Source organism: Triplophysa dalaica, chromosome 18, assembly GCF_015846415.1.
Source record: "Triplophysa dalaica isolate WHDGS20190420 chromosome 18, ASM1584641v1, whole genome shotgun sequence".
NCBI lineage: Eukaryota > Metazoa > Chordata > Actinopteri > Cypriniformes > Nemacheilidae > Triplophysa > Triplophysa dalaica.
Genome location: NC_079559.1, coordinates 4,031,887 through 4,059,778, shown reverse-complemented (window position 1 = coordinate 4,059,778; position 27,892 = coordinate 4,031,887). Strand labels below are relative to the sequence as shown.

Below are 27,892 nucleotides of genomic sequence, written 5' to 3'. Positions count from 1 at the left end.
GCAAAAATAAAGATCCTTTCAGATACCACCCACATCTGCCATTGGTTCCACACCAAACTCAACTATTGGTTTAGCTAATGTTGTTAATTTGGTCAAGACTGACAGGTAGAAGGACAGAAATGACACATTTTGCCTTAAACCCTTGTGAAATGTTTTTGTTAGCAGTTCTGGTGCACCCACATAATATGTATGCAACAAAAACAGATTATATCTCTATGACATGTGTTTGTCTTAAATATAAAAGTTGGTGGTTAAGAAAAAGCATCGAATTGCATCTTAGTCGTAAACATTGAAAATGTGTCCCACAGACCCGAACACACATGGTTTCAAGAAGAGCTGAGATCTTAATTCTGACCAAATGTCATATCAACAGGTTGGTGGATTTCACTCGCCTGCCCTCGCCGACCCCCGAAAACAAAGATCTGTTTTTCGTAACGAGGAACTCCATGATTCAGCCATCGCCTGCCCGCAGTTCGAGTTACTCCGAGGCCAACGAACCCGACGTTCCTATCCCCAACGGCAGCAAGAGCCTTTCAATGGTGGACCTTCAGGACAGCCGTTCTTTGGAGAGTGCTCCCAACACCTCCTTCAGTGATCCCATCAATGACAGCCAGACGTCTGTGGGTCAGGGAACAGGAGTGTGGACCACCCGCACGATCAAGGTCAACACGCCTGCCGGCCCGACCCTTAGAAGACCAGCCCAAACTCCAACCACGCCTAGCTCGGACATCATCCCGGGGAGGTCCCAGTTGCTCGCCCCACTGTCTTTCCAGAACCCGGTGTACCATATGGCTGCGGGATTGGCCGTGTCGCCCCGCGTTGTGCCCGATTCGGGATCCGAGTGCCAGAGTTCCATCAGCTCCCAGAGTAACGCAGAGGATGCGGGGCCGAAGCATGCGTTTGTGACCCAGTCCTGCGCGGGTGCCAGCGGTGGAGGGGGTAGCAGCGGGGATGAGTTTGCTCGCCGTTCAGGAGAGTTCACCCGTAGACAGCTCTCGCTTACGGAGACGCAACAACAAACAAACGTGCCGAGGCAGAACAGCGCCGGGCCGCAGCGCCGGATAGACCAGCCACCTCCAGGGGTCACGAGGGGCCGCACCCCACCCAGCATGCTTAACACCGCCCCCTATCCCCGCCCGTCCAGTGGCAGTATGATGTCATCCTCTCCGGATTGGCCAAGCAGTGGCACCAGACTAAGGCAGCAGTCATCATCTTCGAAAGGGGACAGTCCGGAATCCAAACAACGTACCCTGCACAAACAGGTGAGTGCCCACATTATCCCCTTAGCAACCGCATAGCAACACCCCAGCATCATGATGCTGATGGCACCCTCATTTTTATTTTCCCTGGCTCGTTTGGACATCTCTAATCTAGGCACACATCCTTAAAACATCTTGGCACTCTGATCTCCTGAGAGTTTGGTCCATCAATAGAATGAAACAGAGCTCTTGATTTGAGATGATCGTACCCTCTCGTGTCAAACTCTCGGGGAACGAAGCAGACAAGCAGAATTAATTGTGGGAGCGCACGCACGGCACTGTGATTAAATGGCCGCTGAGTGCTCGGATTGTCAGAACTCTTTGTTTGATGTCTGCTGAAGTGAATCTTCATTAAAACATGATCAAACCTTTTTCTGAGCGAGCTTCTTAGTGTTGTTGTCACCTTGAAAAGTTTTAAGACAACATCTAATACATCTGTCCATCTCTTACCTGCTTTTTCTTTCTCTTTGCTGTATGTGTGAGTTTATCAATTTGTAGCCAAAAGTGAGCAAAACTTGACAAATCTCAACAGTGGTCCTCGTTTGTAAAACCGCCCTAGAAATATACAGTAGAAAAGATATTTTTTTAAATGTAATATTTTTAAAAGGTTATTATTAGGGTTAAGTGTATGTTAGTATCTATCACTAGCTGTGTAAAAAACAATAAATAAATCTATGGAATGTCCTCATTTACAGCAGACAGGTAAGAAATATATATGTGTGTGGTTTTATACACTTTATACAATTATACATTTTATTAATGTATATAAAACATTGTCTTATACACTGAATGTCCCCACAAGGATGATAACAGTAAGATCCAACTAGCCAGTGGTCCATAAAAATGAAGACAATTAAATAAATTGGTAAAAAACAATATAGTATATATTATATAATAATAAAAGGATATATATATTCAAATTATAAATATAATCATATAATAAAATAAGTTCATAAAAATACTAATGAGCGAATGAAAATATTTTTTAATGATTTATTTACATTCATTTCTATTATTTTCATAACATTTATATTGTTTTGTTCATCAAATGCTATATAACCAATTATACGTATGTCCAATATGCATTAATAAAAACATCACAATTTGAAAATAACACTTGAAAAGAGAAGTGTTGCTTTTAGTCAACGAGTGGGTGCAGAACTGAATTATTGGTGGACATCAAGACATAAGTAGCCAGATTCAGAAGCTGATGTGTATGTGCATCTGCGTTTCTATTATCTTTCGTTAGGCTCCATCACCTGTGAACCCAAATGCTCTGGACCGCACTGCTGCGTGGCTGCTGAATATGAACGTTCAGTATTTGGATCAGGAGGGCATGGACCCGGATACAAAACACCGAGAGGATTTTACAAACAAGGAAGAACTTACACAAACTGAAAAGGTAATAATGGAGCTCAGCCTTTGTATCAAAACAGCTTCTTTAATGCAGGTTTTCAGTGCTGGTTTGTATGATATGAGGATGTAATGCAGGTTTATTGGTTATCTCCAAACCAAAATAAAAATAAGAACATTCTAGGGTTCTTTTTCCCAGCATTCAGATCAAATCACTATAGAGAGAAAGAGATCTATTGACTGGTTCAGCCCCGTCTGCTGTTTCTCTCATTTTCTTTAATGAATGCTAAGCCCGGCGGATTGTACACCCACATACTCCACTCTCTCTCTCCCCGAGCAGAACTCACATCCGCTGTGTTTGAAGCTGTTAATGGAAGTGTTGCTCTGAAGATTGGAGGAATCCTCGTGAGAGAACCGAGACTTAATTCGCTGTGACTTTTTAGTCTGGATGCAAAGCCAGGGGAAAAAACATCTTGGTCATTTTGCTTATTATTCTTAGTCTTCGCGTATTTATTAAGCCCTTGACAAAGGAGAATCTGAAATGCGGATGTCGAGGCTCTGTGAAATTCTGTCTGTCTGTCTGAACAACATAAAATATTAGATAAAACACGTTTGTAGTTTCTGGATCGCCTGAAGCATTTCATCGCAGAAATTCTTTGAAACAGTCTACAAACAGTCTTTTTTTGTTGACAGTACAGTCATGATATTGAATATGTGTGTATTTCACATGTGTAGTTGACATGACATGTGGAGCAATTACAGCCACACACAGTACACCCATGCAACATATAATGTACTTCATCTTCAACTATTTTAATAGCATGTAAAGAAAAAAGATCGAGATTTAAGTTGTTAACATTTTCAGATATTTAAAATTCTGTTAAGCACACGTCTCTGAACCGTTCTTTTATCGTGGCTTGATAAATTGAATTACACTGTGTAACAACTTTTTATAGTTCTTTTACAATTCTGTGGTGCTAATTATCGTGGAAATATTTAATTATATGTAGCATCAATGTTTTAGTGTATAGTTGGCTCAAGTTAATTTTGAGCTTATATCATTGATTACAATATATCGGTATATTCCAAATAAACAAAAACTTTACAAATTGTTACTTAAATTAAAATGTTTTTTCCAATTGTCACTGAAATTTCTGTAGCACAGGGAAAGTGGGATAAAGGGATGATGGGTTACTCCGTCTGGAACTTGGTTCGTGAGGACAGTAGTCATAAAAGACAAAAACAATCAAATGTACACTTCTAAAGTTTGGGAAGATTCATTTTGTTAAAGTGTTGTTTTAAGATCAGTGTTATGCAAGTACCTTGTCATTTCTGCATATGAGTAATAACACAGAAATGTATAAAAAAAGTTTAAAAAAGTACAGTTTTTTGTGAGTACCGTTGATTGTAATAAGTATCTGTTATTTTCAAATTCATTATGTTAAACTGCAAAAAGAAACAAAACATTTTTTTTAGAAAATGTGTTAGATTGTGTTACCTGGGTCTACACAAACTTGTGGAATCCATCGCAGCCCAAGTATATGTTAACAATAAAGCGAATAAACACAACTTGTCAACTGCCCTTATATATTAAAGGTTTCAAATGACTCGGCTAAAAAGAATATTATGGTGTCTTTTAGATGTAATGCAATGTGTATACACGATTTAAGGGTCAAAAACGCTGTATTTCCCACATACAGTGCATGTTTGTATCTCCTCTTTGCCCCGCCTCTCTGAAACAGATTTTTAACAAAGCTCATCGCTCTGAAAAGCGAGGTGTGCTATGATTGGCCAGTTAACAAGTGCGTAGTGATTGGTCGAATACTGCAAGTTTGTGACGGAAATGTAACTTCTCTTACCATATTTGAAACATCAGGTTACAATGCAATTGTACTGACAGGTGTACCCTACTTGTATATACTGTACATTTTGGTGGTCTTAGTCAAATCATACCACAAACTGATGTAGATTTGTGGGGGTGTGGTTACACAAGGCGTTTCAGGCAGGTCTGGGTGAGCATTCGCATTTAAATAGAATGCATGTTTTGTTCCGACACTTTCATTTTTGCATTTTAACGTCTCTAATACCTGCATGGGGAATTTATAACACCATATGACCCCTTTAACATCTTTAGCGCCTTACTTTCACAGCTCGTGGGTTGCAACAAATTTGTATGTAGTTGTGCCGGATTTCACAAGATTAGCAGAAGTATAAGAGATGATTACCAAGACTTTATTCATGTAATTTTCATATCAGACCTGAGCACGGCTGTGAACTCTTCATCCACACAGAGCTTTATTGTCCTATAATCCTGATATTAGACGTGTTCTGTCTCTCTCTTAGTCTTCTCCACTTACACACACATACTCTCATAGTCTCACTCGTTCTGTCTCTCTCTCTCTAACACTTTGTTTTGGCTCTTCTTTTCTCTCTCTCTCTCCTTCCCTTCCCATCTTTTTTAAACACACAGCCTCTCTGTCTCTCGCTCTTTCTTTTTTGGTCTGTCACCGTCTATGCCTCACTTAAATTGACAAACAAGTAAAAGGGTGGGTAACAAGAGACCGAGATACTTTATTGGCATAATTGTCTGTAAAAACAGAGTAGCACAATGGCAACAAACAGTTTGGAATTAAAATAATTATAACCCACATGGTGTGTCTCTCATTCACTCTCTCCTCAGTATCAGCAGGAGATCGCCATCCTGCAAGAGAAGCTGCGCATTTCTGCTAAGAAGTTGGAGGAGTATGAATGTCGCATGAAGAGCCAGGATGAGCAGACACAGAAGATGCTCCTGGAGTACCAGGCTCGACTGGAGGACACGGAGGACCGGTTACGCAAACAGCAGGACGACAAGGAGCTTCAGATGAAGAGCATCATCACCAGGCGAGCATCTCATACTGCCGTTTGTGTTTGTGAACCAAAAGATTGTAGGTTTCTGATCAGTGTCAAACAGTGCAGGTTATTGTGTTAGAGCAGCTAGTTTCTCTGCACCTGTAACAAAATATGGGGAGAGCAAAAATCTTGAATTTTCTGGTGGCTTATTGCAATAAACATGCTGGATAAATGTCTTGAATACTAAATGTAAGAAGACACAAGCCACGGTCAGAACCTTCTTACTTAACATGTATTATGCTGCAGCTCCTAATGCATTTCCTGGCAAAGTAACAGTTTTAAGCAAGAGGTCACAATTGCTTAACGGGAACTTTTCTGGGGTGTTTTGTTAACACGGTTGCAGTGGTTTAACAATGTATGTGAAATAACTTTTGTAGGTTAATGTCAGTCGAAGAGGAGCTGAAAAAGGATCATGCAGACATGCAGGCCATCGTGGACTCAAAGCAGAAGATCATCGACGCCCAGGTAAATTATGAATGCATGAAAACTGCTGGTCATTAAAGTCCCCGTGAAATTAAAAATATCAAATCCTTTTTTTCATGGAATATTGCAGCGTTTATTATAAATAGCTTACCAATGTGGGTCCTTCTCTATTTAAAATCCATGTGTCCTCATAATCTTCAGTTAAAATCTGAAAATCCACTCCTGTAGTGACTTTCCATCTTAAATGATGTAAGTTAGACGGCTTGGGTGGGGCATCTGTTAACTCCTCCCCTTCAAGTGTCAGTCTGCTCCAGTCCTATTTCAAAATGCTACGGCTGTTTTTATACATCCAATTAAATCGCAGGGAAAAACAAGCCACACCCACATTTTTTTCTTGTTCGAAATTCCGTTGCACTCAGAAATGCGTCAGAATACGGAAGTAAACACGAATGCAATTTCCAGTTCACGGTGACTTTAACGTTAAACTTTAATGTACAGTTTCTATTTAAAATAAAAATACACCGAATTTAGATTTAAGTGAATTTAATAGTTTGATGATGAACATCCGCTACCTCATTGGCAAATCAGCTTCTTATAATTAATTTCATAAGCGACAAAACCAGCCCAAGAGAACTTGTTTTAAAATCATAGACAAATAACTTTCAATCATAGATGTCTTTTATCAAGACAAGGAGTGATTATGACTGCCACAGAATGAATTTTAATTTAAATTCCATGAGTGGTTTTCACGCTGAAATGACAGAGTAATTAGTCTGTAATATTTAAGAGCGCACCGGTCACCTTGTGTTCATTATAAAGAAGATAGAATTTAATCAAACATTAGAAACTGCGCAATGTTAATCTCTCATCTGACCTCTATGGATGGTCATTCCCCGCAGGAAAAGAGAATCGGGTCTCTGGATGCGGCTAACGCTCGGCTAATGAGCGCTCTGTCTCAGCTGAAGGATCGGTACAGCATGCAGACGAGGAACGGCATCTCTCCCACCAACCCCACCAAGTTGCAGATCACGGAAAACGGAGAATTCAGGAACAGCAGCAACTGCTAGCGTGAACGTAAACACACGGGCCTACGGGTCTAGTGGAGGACAAGGGCTATGGTTCATTTCTTACAATATGACCCTACAAGAAAACGGCACTCCGATGGGTTTAAATTTACTTTCAAAGTTTTTTGCGTTGGATCTCAGAACTGGATTAGAAATAATTCACCATATTGAGGATGTTTTAAAACTGATTTTTCAATCTATATTAAGACTCTTGCGTCTTTTAAAATTATTTGAGATTTTTAGCCAATCGATATATTCCCATGATGCTTCATTCATAGCCCTCGTCATGAAAGAGCGCATGGTCACTGATGTCAAACTGTGACCCGGTTTCATGTCATCTATAGATTTGACATGTACATGCACGCTTCACATTTACAAAGTTAGCATGATGATCAAGATCCTACGTGTGTAATTATTTGTGTAAACACTATTTTAGTGTTATTTTGAGTTTGTTTTCTGATACACCAGAACCACTTAACATTTCTTTTTTGATACGTTTGTACATTTCATGTAAACATTTCCTTTTCTTACCAGATGCATTTTAAAACGTTTTTTGTAAGTTAAAGAGAGAGGTTTCAACATCGCATTTAGTTGCATAATTGCATTACATTTTAATCTATGGAGGTGATGCGCCTGATTACTGTATATAGTTTTTTTAAACCGACTTTTCAGAGAAAAGAGATTTTCTTCTTCGTACGGTGTATTTGGTGAAGTCTGCTGTAGCGTTTCACAGGAAAAATAATCAACGTAAGCTCTGATTGTACATTCAGGTGCTGCTTCTAGACAGGGCGAAGGTGTTTACACGCTTTTAACGTTCTGCGCTCAATATCAGAAACTGTCGACGCCGTTGCAAAGATGCGTATAGAGACGTCATCGCCGCTTGCTGTGTATGCGTGGCCAGTATTACTCTCCGTACTGAACATAACAGTAGGCTATATGGCTACAGTACAATCAGTGTCTGTCCCCCACGATGTCGTTTTTCCGCTCTATGCACTTTCTATAGCATTAGATTGGACCCTTTAACCAAAACCTTCTTCTGTGGACTTGTTCTAAAGGCTTTTCAGAGTGTGTCGCATTCAGCACTTACACTGAACGAGAAGGCTTTGAGATGCTGTGTGAAGTTTGAAGTGAGCACCTGTTATATTGGATCGGATCTGAACTGTTGTTTTTCTGAAAGTTTGTGATATTTTCATGCTCTTCAAATACAATTGGTGTCTAAAAAGCACTAGGAGACCGCGCGTCATGGCAATACTTGCATCAACCCTGCAAATTAAGCGAGCCTGTTATTGGTCGGTGTAACTTCATTTAAACTTAGATCAGGTTCGTCAAGAGGTAAAGATTCATTAACAGTGTTTAGTTAAAAATCTAATTTTAAACAAAGGCATTTTTAAAGAACACACAAAAACATGTTTGCAAAAGCAAAGGAGTTATTTTGAGTATTTACAAGAGAAAACATCTGTTTTCTGATGTGTTACATATTGAACGTCTCCATTTCCCAAAATTATTTTCCTTTATTTATGTTTTCAGTTATGTTCTGCTCATTCATTTATTTAACTGTTTGTTAACATCCCCAGGATTATCCGTACTTGTTGATGTTTGAATACCGAAGCTATCCAACATTAAAGAGATGGTTAAATTTTCACCTTTTTCACATCCCAGTTTTAAATGCCAAGTCGAATTTCAAAACATCTTTTGAATGTTAGAGGCACAGAAATGAAAAATTTCACCTTTAAGACAGACAAAATTCACATTTTGATCTTCTCAAAATACAGACAAACAGAAAACAGGTGAATAAAACGTCACATTAGCATTAAAACACTACAACAGAGCCTATCCTCCATTAATATACATCATGATGAAGTCAAAGGGCTGAACATTTGAATAAAACAAAATTCTCGATTGGCATGCAATAACAGAATAAAAAAGCAAAAACTCTGAATCTTGTTTTCTTTGTTTTAGATAGAGGTTCTCCACATGTACATATGTGAACGAAAAGAAATGCCGATATATGAGAAGTAATTTGTGTTGAAGAAAACATTCTGTGCAATTCATGTACAATTGCCTCTAGAATTGTTAAAGTTTTATTTAGCTATTTCAAGGCTTCATTTGTTCGTTTACTGTACAGTCCAAGAAAAATAATGTTGTTGACTAAAAGATATATTGTTTCACTTGTGTAAAGTTAAGTAAATGCTATGAACAGAATGTATATATCCATGTAGAATGCCATTGTCAAGATGAGAGCACTTTCAAGAGCCACTGAAATAAAAGCAAAGTATTTGTCCATGAGTGTATGTTTTTCTTTAAAGAATCCTTGACATATTTGATCTTTAGGATTGTTATGATCTTTTGTTAGTACCTTTATGGGGTACCTATTAAATTGTGCCGTATTTCACATTTTGTATTTATTCAGGTCATTTTAATAACCCTTGAACACTGAATCATCTATTTATTATAGTTAGCAGCAAAGTTTTTGTTGTCATATTGATTACCATTTGCAAAACCATAGTTTTAACCATAGCTGACCACCTTAAAATCAAAGCTAATTGACAGCTTGCTAACTTATGTCAGACTTATATTTTTTTCTTCAAAAAGTGAAATGGCATTAACCATCATACCACGTTATAGATATACCACAATTATGGCAATAATGTCATGAAACATATAGTATGAACATTTCCTTTAACATTGTAATTAATCAAATATGCACGTGACGATTGAACTGATTGACATTGTTGCCATGACATTTACTGATAAGAGCACAGCTAAGCTAACAGCCGGTTTTGTTAAATGTTTAGCAATATTGAAGATATGTAATATAAGATTATTACAGATGGAGTGATCAACGGACTACATGGAAATGTGAGTAAAGCCAGTGGTACAACAATAAATATTAGTTTTATGTTGTGTGTTCAACAATGGATGAACAGCACAAAAATATGTTTTCTCAGGGAGTGTCGAAAAAAGTAAAAATATTCAGACTCCTCGACTCTTGATACATCTACATTAAAGATGAAAGATAAAAACAAAGTTATATAATGTCATTCATATCTGCAAACCTTATGCACCACACTGCCCTCTAGTGCTTATCGAACGTCATTGCAGTCCACTTTCTACACTCGGTAGTTTTTCAATGCATCCTTATATGCCTGATAATACGCTTATGAATGTCTGACAGTGACTTAAGTACTTCGAGGTATTTTATTTATTTTCTCTTCATGATGTTGGGTACAAATGCTCTCAAACGTTCAGTAGAATCGTTCATCCACGGGCATGTTGGGCATCACATCGGACCGCAGCTCTACATCTCAAGTAAGTCGGCACAGCAACATGGTTCTTTCCCACAACCTCTTGTCTGTCGGTGGAGGGTAGAAATGTTGTCTCTGTTGAGCACTTTTAAAGCATTTCACATTTTCAAAATTCATTCTGGACAAATTTACATGGGTGTTTGTTATTGGACATTATAGAGCTAGACAACACAGAAATGCATGTATAGTTCTCATAGTCTGCTTTCGGGACGTTACGCAAGCAAACTTCTTGAGGCATCAGCGCGTTGGTGGTATAGTGGTGAGCATAGCTGCCTTCCAAGCAGTTGACCCGGGTTCGATTCCCGGCCAACGCAAATACTTTTCTCGTTCGTTAGTACATATTTATTTTACATTTACTTACTTTGATACATGTAAAACATGAAACCAACAATGTGAAAGGTCACTGGTTTAATACTCATGCATTACATGGATTGAACCGCGAAATTGAAAAAATTAACTGCAAATAATTGCAAAGAGAATAGATAAGACACTTAAACATTTCTACTAATTTTATCAATAAAACAAATTTCATGATTTTTTAACAATAACAAGTAGTGTTGTGGCATCAGATGAACACCAATTTTATTTTTGCAGCATCCCTGGCAGACATCCTTTCTCTTCTGTTTCTTTCCTTTCTGTTTTTATGCTGTCTAGTATAAATACTTTACTTCAGTACCTATGACTTATATATCAAAATGTCTCTTTCATCCCTTTTTTAGTGAGTAATGCAATAATACAAAATATATTAATAATATAAATACTTTAAAAAAAGAGTAACCACCAGATTAAACTGGTGGACTATTTTAACTGAAATTAATGGCTCATTTTATCATGACACAAACAAATCCGGTTAGTTGGGCTGGTAACTAAAAAGTCTTTTTATATAAAATCTGGATCGTTAAGCAAAATCTGTGTTTTTTCTCACAGAGGCAAACAAGACATGAGTTGTGAATCATTGTGTTTAAATGTGCATTTGTTAGTTGATTTATCAACAGTATCATTGACAAGTAAGATTGAATATGTCTGGCCACTCACCTTACTTTTTTCTGGCACTGTCTAAAATTGATGTATTGCCCCAAGCCCCCTTAGCAACCTCGGGCCAATAAAATAATTTGCTAAATGTCAACTACTGTTATGGCTTGTTTGAAATTCTTTGCAGTAGTTGGCTGTTAAATTTTAAAGAGGTAAGACACTCAAACCTTAAACGGCCCCATTTGCCTGACATCACCCTAATAATGAACTGTACACTTACTTTCAAAGTTAGCATGCTGATAAAAATCCTATTGAGGGATTCCTACGTGTGCAATTATCTGCATAAACTCTATTTTATTATGGTTTTGATTTTATATTCTGATACGCCAGAACCACTTTACATTTACTTTTTTTGATACGTGTACAATGTACATTTCATGCAAACATTTTCTTTTCTAAACAAACTTTTTTCTAAGTTAATGAATGAGGTTTTAACATCGTATTTGGCATAAGGGTGAAGGTGTTTACACCTTTAATGTCTGTGCTCAAATCGAAACTGTTGTTGACTTAAGAGAAATCGTAGTAAATGCTATGAACAGAATGAGGGTAGTTGACAGACTTATTTGCAAATGTGTTCTGTGGTGTGAAAAAAACTACCAATGAAGATAAATCTCTCTTATGCTTTTTTAAATAATACATATTAATTATATAAAACACTGTAATATTCTTAATTTCTTAAAAAACACACCATAGAACACACACTATGCATTCGTCAACTATGTATAGATTGTCAAGATGAGAGCACTTTCAAGAAATATTTGTCTATGAGTGTTATGTTTTTCTCATAGAATCCTCAGTCATGATTATGAATGACATATCTGATCTTTAAGATTGTTTATACCATAATTTACTTGTTTAGTAGCTTTATCAAAGTGGGCAGTATTTTACATTTTTAGTCATTCAGTCATTTTAAAAACCCCTGAACAAGGAATCATGGTTTTATCATAGTTATAGTAGCAATGTTTCTTTATTGCTTACCATTTGTATAACCATGGTTTTACCTCAAAAGGATATAAATTTAAGTGATTCAAATCTATGCTACTATTATAAACTTTGGTTTGTGTGTGCAACAATGCATGAACAGCACAAAAATATGTTTTCTGGTGGGTTTTCCTAGACGAAAAAATATTTAGACTGCTGCTCGATTCTTAAAAACAACAAATAAAATCAAAGTTATAATGCACACACCTAAACTTTAAGTACCATACTGCCCTCTAGTGCTCACCGAGCGCCATTGCAGTCCACTTTTGGGAGTTCATAGACGAGCTGTTTCGTCTCCCTGAAAGTCTGCAGTTGTTCTGCACACTTGTTCTATTAATACATGAAAATATACTGTGACAGACAATCGAGACATTTGTATAAATAATCCATGTATGTACATAATAATGCAGTTGATGAACAGATTTTTACTTTACAGGAGTCACCAAACAAATTTTTTAATAACAGTAGTTACAAGCAACATTTCACAGTTTAATGTTAAATTCCTTTTCACATTCAGTTTTGACACCGCATAAATGATTCATTAAAAAAGATAGCCTAAAATTTAAAAATGGTATGTATGGGATATAGACATTACATCAAATATTACAGCTCACATCCTCTTCTAGTAACATACATGATAAGTCTCAGTAGTACAATGACAGTAAACTCATCACGGCCCTGCAGTGATAGCTTTTAGACTGCTGGTTCTCTTCATGATGTTGGGTACAAAGAGCAGGCCGGACGCTCTCTCAATGCTCTCAATGGGGACCAGAAAGCGTTCCAGTGGAATCTTCTCATCCACAGGCATGTTGGGCATCACATAGGACCGCAGCTCTACATCTCCTCTCTGCTTTTCCAGAATCAGCACCTTAAAAAAGTGAGTCGGCACAGCTACATGATTCGTTCCCACAACCTGATACTTGACGTACATTTTCCCATCAGGCTCGTGTCTGTAGGTGGAGTGAAGGGGGGGGAGTTCAGAATTGAATCAGTTAAGCATTTTTAAAGCATTTCACATCTTCAAACTTTATTCTGGACGTGTTGACATGGTTGTTACTGGACATTACAGAGCAACCAAACACATTCAAAATAACGATAAAAAGTATTAAAAACACATGAAAAATGTGCAAAACTAGACACAGAATGCAGATTTTAAAGCACATTTAGATCCTTACCGGGGCAAGTAAAGTGGTCCAGTGCAGACAAATACATTCTGGTAATGCTTAGTGAGCGAGCGACAGTATTTCTCCAGGTTATTCCATGCATTCTGGTTTAGATGAGGATTCTGTGGGAAAAGAAGTGCACGATTAAACATTTTTTCCGATTGTTAAGCGATGAAATATGAATGCACACATATCTCATCGTGGGGTTGAAACAACTCGTTTGACTTTTTCCTGAAAAAGCTGAAACGCATCGGCGTTGGTGGTATAGTGGTGAGCATAGCTGCCTTCCAAGCAGTTGACCCGGGTTCGATTCCCGGCCAACGCAAACACTTTTCTCGTTCGTTTGTTCATATTTATTCTTACTTTGTTACAGGAAAAGACATGAAACCAACATTATGTCAGTTTCCAGGTTTAATTATAATGCATTACATGGATTAAACCGCGAAATGTAAAAAACACAGGTTTTGAGGTTTTATCATGGGACTCACTTGTGGCGACACATTGCTTAGATAGAAGGTGTCGTCCATCGCTTTCTGATTCCATTTGTGATTGGCAGCTGCGGCCAGGTGACCCCTGTCAAACCCGCTTCCTTTATAATCCGAATTGGTCGACCGATGGTAGACGTGAACGGTTTCGTCCTCTTTGAAATTGCAGTTTTTTCTGTCTGATGTCCCGGTTAAAGTCTCGGGGTTGAGCTGCTCTATGACCCACGCTGCAGTCCTGTTTCTGGGGTCGTACGAGGTCACGTAAGACTCTCTGGTCTTGATGTTTGACAGCGAAGGGAAGCCGTACTTCATCGCAGCGGTGGATTTATTTACAGCGATCTGTCCCGGCTGATAGGGGCTGATCTCGGACGCTGCGTTCACACTTGGTATCGGGATGATCGGTATACGGTCCAGAAGTCCACCGTCTTGAGGTTCGTTATGGCGATCGCAGGTCAAGGTGGCACCAACACCGATGCCAACAGTCAAAGACACCCCCGATACTACCCACCTCGAGCAAAATACACGATGCATCGTTCGCTGTTAATAAATAGCTAGCTGTATTTTAAAGAAGTGTCTGCAGTTTAAGAATGATGTGGTAATATTTACACACCGTATTTACAAAACCCATGTGGTGAAATGCACCGGCAATTCATTTGACGCATGTGACGTCTTGTCGCGAGCTAATGACGTAAGTGTCATGTAAATACTGTACATTGTATTGTCTAAAAGCCCTGTAAAAAACTATAAAATTAGATTTTTCTGGATGTAATAAATATAATAAATTAATATATAATAGGAAGCTAATCGCCCTGTTGTAATTTAGAATTCGTTGGCATGTATGTTTTTGTGTTTAGAAGATTAATTCTGTATTATTAGTTACAGTTAATTTATTTATCTCTCTTTATATTTGTTTATATTCCTTCAATTGTTTCTAACTCAATTAAGCCATTGTGTAGTATTTCCTTAAAATATTAGATATTAAATAACTAAAAATAATAATACTTGGGGTAAAGTTAAAATTATATGGTCCACTTTACACTAATTCACCCGTGTCTTTATCTTATAAATATCACTAAATATCATTTCATTTATGACAATTTGATAATAATTGTGAACATAGTGATGTTCAATTATTTAACTTAGGTACGTTTGAGAAGGTCCTATTTGTTATGAACTTCTAAAATAGGTAAATATTATTCAGATTTAATGTATCAATATAAGTCAGATTAATAAGAACTTTTGTGACTGTTTGTTCTTTAAATGAATCAAACAAATACCCCTTTTAATTTAATAAACAGTATATAGAAAATTCTAACATATCAATAATATAGGCTTTAACAAGTCTTTAACAAACCAAGCCCCTTAATGACATGATCGCACAGGAAGTGACATCACCCTTGGAGGGAATTCAATGTAACAAACAACAGTAAGTAAATGCATTTGATGATTCTAAGTCTGTTTTGGGGTTTGTCTCACTTTAAAATGACAGAAATTAGTTTGATAAAATAAATCATATTAAGTATGTATCAGAATGACCTTTACTACTACCTCATCCTGTGAGTTTGTTCCAAAATTATGTGACTTTCTTTGGAAGATTAAAGGAAATACAAGGCAATGTTAGGGAATCCTGGACCCAACCACATGTGACTCTCTATTCATGTTACTTTCATTATGCTTCCATAAATAAGAATTGAGTGTAGTTCTATGGGTAGTTTATATTTAAAACACGTCTGGAGTAGGGCCTGATTTATTTTCCACAAAGCAAAAGTCTCCACCTGGCATAAACACTGCTGACTCAAGCTATGTGGCTTTATTTATTTATTTAAGTGCAGGTGGAAGCAATGCAAATGGCTCAGCACATTGGATTGTTGTTCTGTGGACATGGTCTCACATTAATTACTAATATATTAGCTGAAGTGACTGTAGTGTCCGTGAAATGCAATGCGATGCTGCATCAGGCACATAAGCATCTATTGCTTTTACAGCATCATAGGCTATGCATGTCCTTCTGAAACCTTGTATGTCCAAATGTCCATTTTAGGAAAATAAACACTGTTGAAAAAACACGTCAAAGTTGATGAGCGCTTTTTAATACTTTTTATCAATAGATATTTGCAAAACCCACGACAAACATAAAGGGTGACTAATAATAATGATTCATGGCAAAAAATAAAAATCATAGGAGACACAAGGCTTCATTAGGACTGCAGCGATATACAGTATATTAAATGGACAAAGTCTAAAGAAAGACAATTCACTCAAGCTGTAATATGCTTTCTGATTGTCAGGTTTTATTCATTTATAATATTTATTTATTCATAGTATTGTATTTACCCTGGCTCTTTATGAATGAAAAGCATGTGTAAATCTGAAATACATCAAAAAGCTCATGAGCCACTACGATTTTGGCATTCTCTGAGACTCACGCAGGAGAGTTGGAAAAATAACTTGATTCCATGATATGTGATGTGTTGACTTTTATTATGTTTTCTTAATTAATCTTCTGATCTGCCAGGTTTGACGATGTCTTTCGTCCTAAGAAATGTGCTTTGTGTACACACTTTTGTCTTTATTCCTGTTTGTGCGACATTGTGCTTTAGAAACACCCATGTATAACTCAAGATAAATCATCGTAGAAGTGTGTAAATAAGAGCCCTGAATGTTCAGCTCAGTTCATGAATAAATCGCACAGATGAATTCATGCCAGTATCAAGATGGCGTGCGGGTTATATAATGCTAAAGCTGTGCATGTAATGAACTGTTTTAATGCTTTATTTAATGTTTCATTATGGCATGAATGAAGAAATATTTCAAATATATTAGAGATGCTGTATCATCAAATATAATTTTACCATGGCATGAATACCGTAGACGCTGCAATAAAGGCTGCAATGTCTTTCCAATGGTACATTTACTCGGAACAAAAATAACAATTTCTACAAAAAATATGTAAATAATGATCATAATATACAATAATTAATATAATTCCCTTCAGATAGACATATATTTATATATTTGTTCAATGTAACAATTAAAAACTTCTCTTTCTCTACCTTCCAGAATAATTTAATCTCACAAACTAGCTATAGGAACGTTCTTTCATTGTACTAGCAGGACGACGATTCAAACATCTTTTCCATCTTTTCATCTACTTTAACAACCTCGATGACAATAAAATGCAATGAAATGCAGCAATGAAAGGAAATGTAAAAACGAGCCTTCCAGAGAAGAATAACTTGGCATAAGTAGGCTTTCGTGATATCAACATTGTTCCTTTAAACAAGCAGGCTAACTGCAGTGCTTGTATCTCAGTGAGCGTCAAAACTATACAGGAAAGTAGAAATGCAAAAGAAACGTATAAGCTCATCTATACATCAGTCCTCTTTCTTCAGAGTCTCGTGTAGAGTGAGTTGAAACCGAACGTGATTCCTTATTTTTTGGTATAAAGTTCAGGCGATCAGTGATGCGAGGAGATGAGCGACTAGCTACTCATCCTGTGAAGGTGTTTTGACCTCAGCTCCTCTCCATATAGATTTCAGCACCGCGAGACCTGGTCTCTACGGGATTCAGGTCTCTCTCTCGCGCGCGCTCTCTCAATTCCCAGGGTTCAGCCCTTTGGCCTGCGTAGACTAGGATTGATATCTGGACTAGGATGGGTTTCTAGGCGCTGGCTTTAAGCAGGCTGTTGGCTAGAAGGCAGAGCAGCAGCGTCAGGGTGCTGAGGTAGCAGGTCGATGCACCGTCGCACCCTTTCTGGCCCCGACAACGCGGCTGCTCGCACAAAACGCCCTTAAAGTTGGGCGGACAGACGCACTTCTGGTTCTGGATGCAGGAACCGCCGTTCTGACACAGGAACAGCTCGTCATCACAAACGTTTGCTAGATAGAGAGAACAGAGGAAAGTTCAGTTTAAATAAGCCTAGTTGAAAACATCTTAGTTGAGAAATATGCTGTTCATGTGTCCTATGTTGTGACAACTAAATTTGAGAAAACAAAGTGTTAGTAATATGTTATTTTTAATTATTAATGCTAATATTCTTAATATAAATACTAGCTTAAAAGAGTTTTATCTTCATTGTTAGTTTAAGAATGTTCACAGGCCGTATTTACGGTTTATTTGTTAACTACAAATAGTAGCCATAACTATAAAAAGAAAAGTTAGTTATATTAAAACCGAATGAATCATATTAATGATACTAATGTTATCGCAATATCTTTTTATTTTTAAAGATATAAATATTAAAACAAAATTAAATTAAATAAAATAATCAGTCAAACAATTTTATTTTTATCGTCAATACCGGTTCATTGTGACACCTCTACTATAGATACTGATGTACAGATAAGATGTACATTAGCATTAATACTGAAGTTTACATTAATAAAAAATATTATTTATGTTGTAATAAAACCGTTATATTCATAGTTCTACTTCTATTAAATTAGTCTAAATAGTTGGTAACATAGTGGATGCAACTGTAAAACTGTGTCAAGAAATGCTAGTTCTGCTAGATGCCAAATTCAAGAATTTCTGAACAGAAAGTTGGTTAAATTGTTGATAAGTTGAAGGTCAAATTTCCAGCAATGATGTTTTATATCTGAAAGTGTGCGATATAGGTTCTATAGGCTTCAGCTGTAACAACATAAATGTTATGTGCCCCAAAAGTAACTTCCGGTAGACCTTCAGGAAGAATGTATAACCGATCAGTATGATTTAAGAATGAATGTACAATGAAATATTAATATAAATTATTATTATAATAAATTAAATCTGAAATAAATTGTTATATTATAACCCAACGCAGAGTGGAAGTTAACTCCGGGGCAGGTGCTTGCATCTGATGAAATAGTTATCTCAACACACTGTTTTATATCCAGTTTTTAGGATCAGTCATTTTGTAAGTGATGAAATCTGATCTCTTTGTTCAGACATTATCTGCTGTATCTACAGTGCTCGGTGTAGTAGTGACTAAAGCATCAGCACGTCTAAGAGAGACTAACTTATACAATACATGACAGTAACTGTCAGTATATAGAGAGTACAGACAACTGGAAACGTTCTCTTTGAGCACGTCTTTCACGGCTCACACGGCACCTGAGAGATGGCAGCGATGCATTATTTACACTTTCATGCAAAATACTGTGTGTAAAACTGCTGATACATTGTGTCCTAAACAGCTGACTGATTCACTATACTGCAGTTATATTCACTACATGCAACTCTTCTGAGTTTGATAAAGCACTTGTTCACTTAAGAGTGGAATGTTTTTATTCATGCAATTTAAATCTTTGTGAAATAAAAATTTGAAATGTATAAATACATCAATACAGACTACTTTGCAAGATGTCAACTATGGTCCAGAATTACTTCCTGTTTCATTTCTTATAAGTATTTTTTCAATCTTACATATCTAATTAAAGATATATATTTTTTTAAATCGGTCATAAATATTTTGTTGGAAGTATTTTAGCCCCCTCACCCAGCATCTGAAGCAACCTGAGGTTAAAATGTCTCGCCCAGGTGCACGACGGTATAAGTCTCTGCTTTTTGCTTGAAGAGCTCGACCCAGCAACCTTGTGTTTACTGAACCCCAAGTATTATCCGCTGTGTCGTACCACCCACAAGCATTTACAATTCACAACTGCTCAAACCAGCAGGCTGTTATTTAGTAACACAACAACAAGGAACTCCATGAGGTACAACAGTGTTAATCATGTTTAAAATGAGAAGAATGACACCCATATGCTATTCATTCACAGCGTTTATTTGTTGTACAAGTGGCGCCATCAATTACAGACTGTCATTAATGACTAAGCCTATTGTCATTCTTGGATTTATAGAAGAGCAGTATAAGATGTGTGACTTACGCACGCAGCCTTGCTTCCAGGTGTAACCAGGGAGACAGTCTTCACACTTCTGCCCTGACGTGCCGTCTCGACACTGACAGAAACCAGTGTCATTGCAGCGGGCGTGAAGAGAGCCCAGCTGGTTACAGTTACACTCTGTGTATAGAAAAAACATTTGATGATGGTTAAGATTGTAGATCTAATAACAGGTTAAGGGGTGATATCAGGAGGAGTCTTTTGCAGTAAAAGTTGAAGCTGATATTTATATTTGCAATACATTTAGTCAAAGGTACAAAAAGCTTGTCTGCAATTTTGTGATGTCAGACAGATAAATGCCTTGACACATAAACATCTTGTGTAGATAAGTGTTGAATCTCTTTTTATATATCAAGATAGGCCTACATAATATATTCACATGGAAGTCTTAAAGGCACAGTTCATCCAAAAATAAAAATGATGTAGTCATTTATTCTCCCTAATGTTATTCCAGATCTGGATTTCTTCTGAAGAACACATTTTTTTTTTGAAGAATGTTGATTACCAAACAACATTTACTTTTATTATATGGACTCAAAACAACACGGCACAATCGCCAGTGTTAAAAAAATCAAAGAACACACACAGTGTATATATAATCCACACTCTCAAAGTGTGGATTGCATATACACTGTGAGAGTTAATTTGACCTTTTTTAACACTACCAATTTTGCTGTGCACTGACAACCGAACAGCATTGACTTTCATTATGGACATAAAAAAAGTGATTTTTTTTCAAAATATCTTCTGTTGTGTTCTAGAGAAGCAAGAATGTTCAGATCCGGAACAACATGATTGCAAAAAAAAATCCCCAATTTTTATTTCTGGGTGAACTATTCATTGCACAGCAGGTAAAAGGGACATTTTCAATACAACATTTAGAAAGAGGGCATACAGTTATCATATAAAATAAATGTGGACATTTATATTATAAAAAATTGTAATAACGTTTTAGGTGGTAGAAGTAAATAGTATTATTAAAATTAAACGTATCTCAATATCCAGTTTTTCATTTCTTGCATTCTTTTTCCTGAAGGAAAGGTTGTTAGGCCTGTAGGCAAATGTATGTCTTTGCATTAAAATTCTGTTTGAGTTGTGAGGTGTCTATTATATTTTTCATTACTTCCTGACCATTGAACGACAGTTGTTCATCTGTCACACAGCAGTGTTTGCTCCGAGTATTTACTCAAGCTATATATTTCCTCCCTGAGCAGCTGTCAGTCACAGCACAATGATTTATGTGCGTGTCGTTTTCCAGTAGAGGTCACTGTATCATTATCAAATTATTCTTACAGATTGTTTGGCGGCTCTGTGTAGTTTTAATCAAAAGAAAGAAAAGGGATTAACTAGGATTTCTGATTCACCTCCTGCCCTGATTTTTTTCTAGCCAGCATGAAATCAAAATTGACTTTATATATTTTCTGAACACTTGATCCTGGTCTTATTATGCAAGAGTGCATTATTCCAAATAAAACAAATGATCTTTAAACGTTTTTATCACCTTGTCCTGCCTTTGAAAAATCAACTCTTATTAGGCCTATTTCATATCATTTTTGACTCTATTTTCGTGATTTGTTGATCATTATTTTTGTTGTAATATAAATTTCAACACAAAGTTTACAAACAATTTAAAACACTTTAAGGCAATGCTGTCCCCACTTGAAAGGTGGCATTTCATGTTGACTTTAAACCAGATTGCAGCAGAAGTTGGCGAAACTGTGTTTGCTTTACATTATTATGACACTTCTGGAGAAATTTCAACTCGGATAACATACGCATATAATTCTGGAATACAGGCGGGAAGGTTGGAAATGCAAGGTTATTTAGTTTCTTACACCTTTAGCAGTATAAAGGGTAAGGGTCTCCTGGCTGACCACAGTGAAACAGTTTAATGTAGAGAGGGATGGTCAGCATGATATTTGTTGGTAAATCGTTATTTATTTGCCAAACACATCTGACCCACAGTTCACCTTAATAATATGGACAGAAATTGTCAAATGTATGGAAAGGAGACCAAATGTTGGACTGTATGGACATGAGGAAAGAAAAAGACAGATTTCTCGATCTTTCCGAATATATCATTTGGCCAAAAAGACAATTTCAGTGCAGTGTATTGTGAATACATCAAGGGGGGAAAGTAAAACCAGTTATTGGTCTTGTTTTGCGGTAAAAATATATAAACATCTTCCCAACTAAATAACTTTATTTGACAAGCAAAATATGTTGAAAATAATACAATGTCATTCATTTTTTATTACTCCATCTTGAATTGTTTTATCAGGTTAAAACAACCAATTTTGTAGGATTAAAACAATCTGTAAATAAACTAAATGAATTATATATGTTCTAATAAAAAAATCGGTTTATTGTTCAAAATATGCATTTTGCTTCTCATGTACACATATCATAATTAATGGATGTTTAGATGGTCTTTAAAGCAAAATAAGACCAAAATACTGTTTGAGAAAGTATTCTTCATGGGGCGATATCTGACTGACCTATACAAACATTCTCATCGTCCAGCTCGGCAGAAGCGTTCCGGAAGTATCCGAGGCGACAGTGCTGACAGTTTTGTCCTCTAGTGTTGTGTTTGCAGCTCACACAAGTCACAATGTTGATAAAATCAATATAACTGCAGCGGTTTGAGTGACCGTTGCACTCGCAGTCTGATGGAGAGAGAGGACACAGGTGTTAGTCTGTGGGGAGGAGAATGAGGGGGGATCACAGCAAACATATGGATGAAGGGGTGAGGATATAACATTTAGTCTTTGAGAAGACAGTATTCTAGAAAATCTACAAGCTTAACTATTCCACTTCTGAAGCCTGAAGACTTGTATGAAAATTTCAGTGGCCTGCGTGCGAATGCCAGTTATCGGAATCATTTAACTGACTTAAAAATCTTACTAATCAGATAAAATTTTACTTGAATGTTCCTAACATGTTCATGAACAGATCTAGCGGACCATCATTTGATCAAATAAGATTTTGACAGCCTAATCTCATGGGAATTTGTAACGTTTTTGCAAGATGGCTATGAATTTGTATAATGTGAATATTAAAAAAATAATATATAAATAAGCAAAAATAAAGCCCCAACAACAAACCTATTTGTTACTGGTGCAAAAGTACACTTTAAACCTTTGCTGTAATTTTGCAGTAACTTAATGTAGATTTAATGCAAAATTTAGTTTTAAGCATAAACTTACCTAGTTTATATATTTTTCTTTCATAAAACAAGACCAAATATAAGTCATGTGTTATAAATATTAAATATTTTTAAGGAAAACAAGAGAAAAAAATGCTTGGGACGAATGTAATTTTTTTCAGGGTTGCTGCCAATGCCAGTCTCTTCTTGCACATTTAAAGTAATTGAAAACGGTACTAATTGGAGAGTATATTAAGTAGTTATTAAATCTACAGTAAGTTACTGGCAAACCTGCTGCAAAAACTACAGCAAAGTTTTACAGTGTTGATTGTAATGTATGAAAGAACATGTTTAAATGTAAATTTTGTTCATGCAACAGACACGTTTATCCAGTCCAATGAGAGGCTCTTTTACATTTTGTCAACAAGCTTAACAATAATGTTAAATTGTTAACTTAATTTATAGTATGAATCGCCGTTTTTTATTTTTGTTAAATTTTCCATTGATTACTTTATTTTCTTTATTTTTATTTGATATCTGTACATTTTCTTGAAATTAAATAGATTACACAAATAAGCCATCTCATAAAATAATTAGCCTACGACTTGCCATTAGATTGTGTTGGATTTGCTCTTCTTTTAATATCAAACATACTCGTTTTCTGAGAAAGCAAACGATTCATGATTAGGATTCAACTTACTGAACAATAGAAGGTCACAGTTATTAACCAGGGTAAATAAATCCACCTTTAAAAGCTTTATATGAGCATTAATACGCTGCAGGTGAAAGTTTTGATGTGTGAAAAGCTGTTCTTCTCAATTCTTTGCTGTACAGACGCTTGGGGCTTTAAATAATTGATGTGATGTTTTAAAGATGCTGCGATGTAGGGGCCTGCTGTGTCACAGTCAGCTGAGCAGTGGGATGTGGGGGGGGGGTTGATGGATAATTAAATATAAATGCTCAATTACTCCCCAGATTGGTAGAGTTATGGAGCAATGTTTCACAAATCATCGTGCATCTTCAACAGACAGCTGTCTACCACTCCACAGCTGAAAATGCAAAGGAGCTGTTTTCCGAAAGAGGACAATTTTGATTATACGGCCTAGGGGAGATCCTTCAGTTTTCTAGCAAACACAATACATCACGGGCGGCTTACCTTATGAGTCGCAGCGAAAGACAAAACACGCGAGTGGAAAGAAAGAGAAAAGACAAGAAAGCACAGGAGGGAAGACAGGAAATGAATATCATGCAGGCAGCAATTTTTCCACAGTTTTCTTATTAGTGTCGGTCCACATTCTTGGAAACGCAAATCAAGAATGGAATTGTCTTTTGATAAACATAGCCTACAGGAGCCCTAATGCAGATAAATACATCACTCACATAAAATATCAATGAAGGTCTGCAAGAGACCAAAATAAGCCTTGGTTATTTGTTTCGCTGCTGTTTTGACTTTAAGTATCGCCTTACCTCGAAATCTGATGTACGCTATCCTTGACAGCTGCGTTTTTGGCCCCCCGGGGATCAAAAGCTTTGCAACAACTTTGAAATAAAAGCGTGGACTGTTAAACTGATATTCTCTGGTGGATATTAGTTATGGGATAGACAGGACATGAATAAAACTGTTGCTACAAATCATCCGGAAATCATTCACAGCACATCACAATAATGCTACTGTTGTTTTAACAGCTGATACTGCACACAAAACAAGCCAAAACTAAAGGAAATAATAGTTTAGAGTTTCTATCTATGGATCTAATAGCAGCTTAACCAGTCAATACTCTACATGCTCTGAAACAGCCCATTTCATCCACAGAAACATTACTGGAAGATGTCATGCAGAAATGCTTGACATCTTTAAATTGAAAGATTTTAAAGCTATCGAAGAAGATATAATTAAAGATGAGAGGAGCATCTGAGGACCACAAAGTCATCTACAGCTACTATCCACACACTCAAACCTTTTTTCTCATAGTCTTTCTTCTCATAGTCTTTTTCTTTCTTTTTTTCCTTGGCCTTTTCATCTTTGGCCTTCCCCTTTTCTCTCATTTTCCAAGCATCATTGTTCTTGTCTGTTGATACTGTAATAAACATGGTGAACGTTTGGAGAAAAACAGGAGACATGTTACTGTTTGCAGCTGATTTTATTCAATGGTTATGCGTTGTAAATGTTTGCTCTGCATATTTTTGAGCATTGTTTAGTGCATGAGGTCTGTTTGGCTGCAGCGTTGAGCCAAAGAGGGGTGCTCAAACCCAAAAGAAATTGTTGCGCAAGCCTCTTAAAGGGATAGTACACCTTAATATAAACATTTTCATTTATGCACCCTCATGACGTTCAAAATCAGTGTAGGAGTCTTTCTTCAGTGAAACGCAAAAGGAGATATTTTGAGAAATGCCTCTGTGGTTTTGTGTCCATACAATGGAAGTGAATGGGTTTTTTTGGTTAACAACATTCCTCAACGTTATTCAAAATATCTTCTTTTGTGGAAAAATGAAATATGGATAAGTAAATTAAAAAATATATATATTGCTTTAACACAGTTTTATTCTTCTTTGATTTAACATCATGTTTCTTTTGCAGGCATTTTTCTTCTGGGGGCCAAATGTACGCTCACAAACAGAAGTTTGGTTCACATCAAAATGTAACCATAGCAACAATGTGCCACTTCAGCACTTTCCATTATAATAATGCAAAAAAATCAATGCATTTTATATCTCTGTACTCTAAATTCCCTGACAGTGTGAGATGAGAAAAGTGGTGATACCTGGGGCCTCTGCAGCTTTGTTCTTTGAGTTTGTTGGTGTTTTCTTCGCCTCTCTCTCAGCAGAAAGACCTTCACTCTTCTCTTCCACTCCAGACGAAGGTTTACTGTCAGTCTTAACATCAAGCTCAGGTTGAGGAGCAGCGGCAGGTACAGAAGTAGTGATTGGAGATATTGGGACGGCTGCCTCAGGTCCAATCGATGGGCTGTTTGTTGGAAGAGCTGGATAGGACGTAGGCCGGACTGCGGAGGTGGTGAGGGTTCTTGAATCTGTCACAACATCTTTCACAACCTCACCTGGACCATCGGGACTTGCTTTAATTTCATCTGATTCTTCATTGGTTTGTGTAAATGCTTCAGTTGTGTTTGCCATCGCATTAGTCGCAGGAATCGCTGCTGTGTTAGTTGCTGAGGTAATAAGATCGATTGATGCAACAGCATCATTTGCAGGTGCATTAGTGGTAGCAGCATTACCGTTAGTTACTGTAGTTACAGGAACCTCCGTTGCTGGGGCAACCGCATCAATGTCTGGAGCTTTTCCACCAGCTGTTGTTGCATCCGCTCCATTTGTAACTACAGTTTCCGCGTTATTCGTTGCAACGGGTGAAACTGCATCAAGTGTCGGGGATGCTGGCTTTTGTATCGAAGTAGAAGCAGTTGATGCAAAAAATATTGTTTCTGAAGTTGCTATGGTTGGAGGTGTTGTAGACGTTGCTATGGTTACAAATGAGGTTGATAGGGAGAATGCATCAGTCAGAGTAATTTCAGGAGGAACAGGCGATGGATTGCTTGCATCAGTTACAACAACTGAAGTATAAAAGCCGGTTGTCATCTCGATACTGTCGGTCGCCGCGGTGACCGCATCAAGTGTCACATCTGGTGCTGAGGAAACTGTAATGTGCAGAGAGCATAAGGAGTCATGTATCTAAAACGTTCTGTCAAAAGCAGTAAAGATGCTGCCTTCGCTGCACTGTGGGCTTACAAACCGTACATAATGGATGCTTTCGTACCGATTCAACCTTTCGCCATTTCCAGTTTAGCAGAAACGGGATACACTGGCCTGATAGAATCACTTCCCCCAACTTCTGCCCTCGTCCAACCCCCTCAAGGACGGGACTCTTTCCTGTTATAGTTTCATGTATCTATCTCCCTCTCCGTAAGTTCAATAAATTGGCCCTTTTTTGGTCTCCCTTACCGTGACCCGCTCTCTTTTCTCTTATGAAATATTTAGCAGCCGTTCATTCAATCGCTATTCAAAAATAGATCTGAACGAATGGAGCTCCGGCCTTCAGCTGAGCCCCCACCGCCACGCCATGTGCTCTTCAAAGTGATTGTGTTTCACAATAACAGAGTATTTAATGATTTATTGCCCGAGGCAGCCAGTTGTGAAAATGGCAAGCCTTGATTCCTGACACAGGTAGCTTTTGGTTCGAAAGGCGCAGACGGGCGATGAAAACACCTGGCGTGGGGGGGGGGGGCTGAAATGGTGGGATAGGCTAGGCGGTGGAATATTGTTTTACATTACACAAACGAAGCTGAATATGCCGTTTCATCACAGTCAGCAGAACTGAACACCTGCTGTTTATCACGTCCGACTCAAAATCGTCCAGCTTGGTAAAAGGAAAACATTGCTTTGGTTTGGCATTTTAAAGCAACAACAAATCCATATAATGATTTGCTAGAAACTCAATGCTAAAATAACATAAAATCATATTTTGGGTAGTCTTATGATAAAGGTGTTTTTCTTTCAATTGCAGGCAAAATAAAATAATTTTTTATATAAATTCTCATTGAAATTTCTCCAGGAAAACATACCATAAGAGTAACATCTTATTGCGCATCAGTCAACATCTTAAAGCCTTGAAAATTTTATTATCAGTAATTCCTTTACAGCTGTAAACAAAATTACATTGACAATATTTTGTCAGGTATCAAAAGCAACATTTTACACGCCGCTTACACACCATAATGTAATCCTCACGCCATAATAACATCACGTAACCCAGCCACCGATAAAAGATACTTCCTGAAGCTTAAAGGAGGTCTCCACTTGACCTGCTGACCTCCGCATTCGAATCAAGAAGACGTGCAGTTTAAGCCGCCACACAGTGTGTTACTTGGCACCGTGTCCCATATATATTAATGAGTG

General features: G+C 37.2%; 3 protein-coding genes and 2 non-coding genes across 16 annotated transcripts in view; 3 read left to right on the top strand and 2 right to left on the bottom strand.

The window, feature by feature from the left end:
• The window catches only part of dab2ipa (DAB2 interacting protein a), a 77,263-nt gene extending 67,991 nt beyond the window's left edge, over window positions 1–9,272 (top strand). For 11 of the 12 annotated variants that reach the window (XM_056772964.1, XM_056772963.1, XM_056772966.1 and 8 more), the window contains 5 exons: window positions 374–1,262; window positions 2,509–2,661; window positions 5,293–5,495; window positions 5,882–5,969; window positions 6,827–9,272. In XM_056772964.1, the coding sequence (XP_056628942.1) occupies window positions 374–1,262; window positions 2,509–2,661; window positions 5,293–5,495; window positions 5,882–5,969; window positions 6,827–6,994 (1,501 nt within the window). In that variant the 3' untranslated portion in view covers window positions 6,995–9,272. Of the gene's footprint in view, window positions 1–373; window positions 1,263–1,374; window positions 1,785–2,508; window positions 2,662–5,292; window positions 5,496–5,881; window positions 5,970–6,826 lie in introns of those variants that run through there. The other variant, XM_056772968.1, reaches the window with a different exon arrangement.
• Window positions 9,273–10,538: 1,266 nt separating this feature from the next.
• Window positions 10,539–10,610, top strand: trnag-ucc (transfer RNA glycine (anticodon UCC)). The gene has a single exon. It is a non-coding gene; the product is annotated as a tRNA-Gly (tRNA).
• Window positions 10,611–12,654: 2,044 nt separating this feature from the next.
• endog (endonuclease G) lies at window positions 12,655–14,610 on the bottom strand. Its single transcript, XM_056729557.1, has 3 exons — window positions 13,961–14,610; window positions 13,485–13,594; window positions 12,655–13,259 (listed from the first exon to the last, which is right to left on the bottom strand). The coding sequence occupies exons 1-3, from the start codon at window positions 14,486–14,488 to the stop codon at window positions 12,980–12,982; spliced, it is 918 nt and encodes a 305-aa protein (XP_056585535.1). The 5' UTR covers window positions 14,489–14,610; the 3' UTR covers window positions 12,655–12,979.
• On the top strand, window positions 13,726–13,797 carry trnag-ucc (transfer RNA glycine (anticodon UCC)). The gene has a single exon. It is a non-coding gene; the product is annotated as a tRNA-Gly (tRNA).
• Window positions 14,611–16,223: 1,613 nt separating the features above from the next.
• Window positions 16,224–27,892, bottom strand: part of ntng2a (netrin g2a) — a 51,550-nt gene continuing 39,881 nt past the window's right edge. Inside the window, exons 6-8 of the mRNA XM_056773069.1 lie at window positions 22,338–22,505; window positions 19,825–19,959; window positions 16,224–17,835 (exon numbers count right to left, since the gene is read on the bottom strand). Of these exons, the coding sequence (XP_056629047.1) occupies window positions 17,618–17,835; window positions 19,825–19,959; window positions 22,338–22,505 (521 nt within the window). The 3' untranslated portion in view covers window positions 16,224–17,617. The remainder of the gene's footprint in view (window positions 17,836–19,824; window positions 19,960–22,337; window positions 22,506–27,892) is intronic.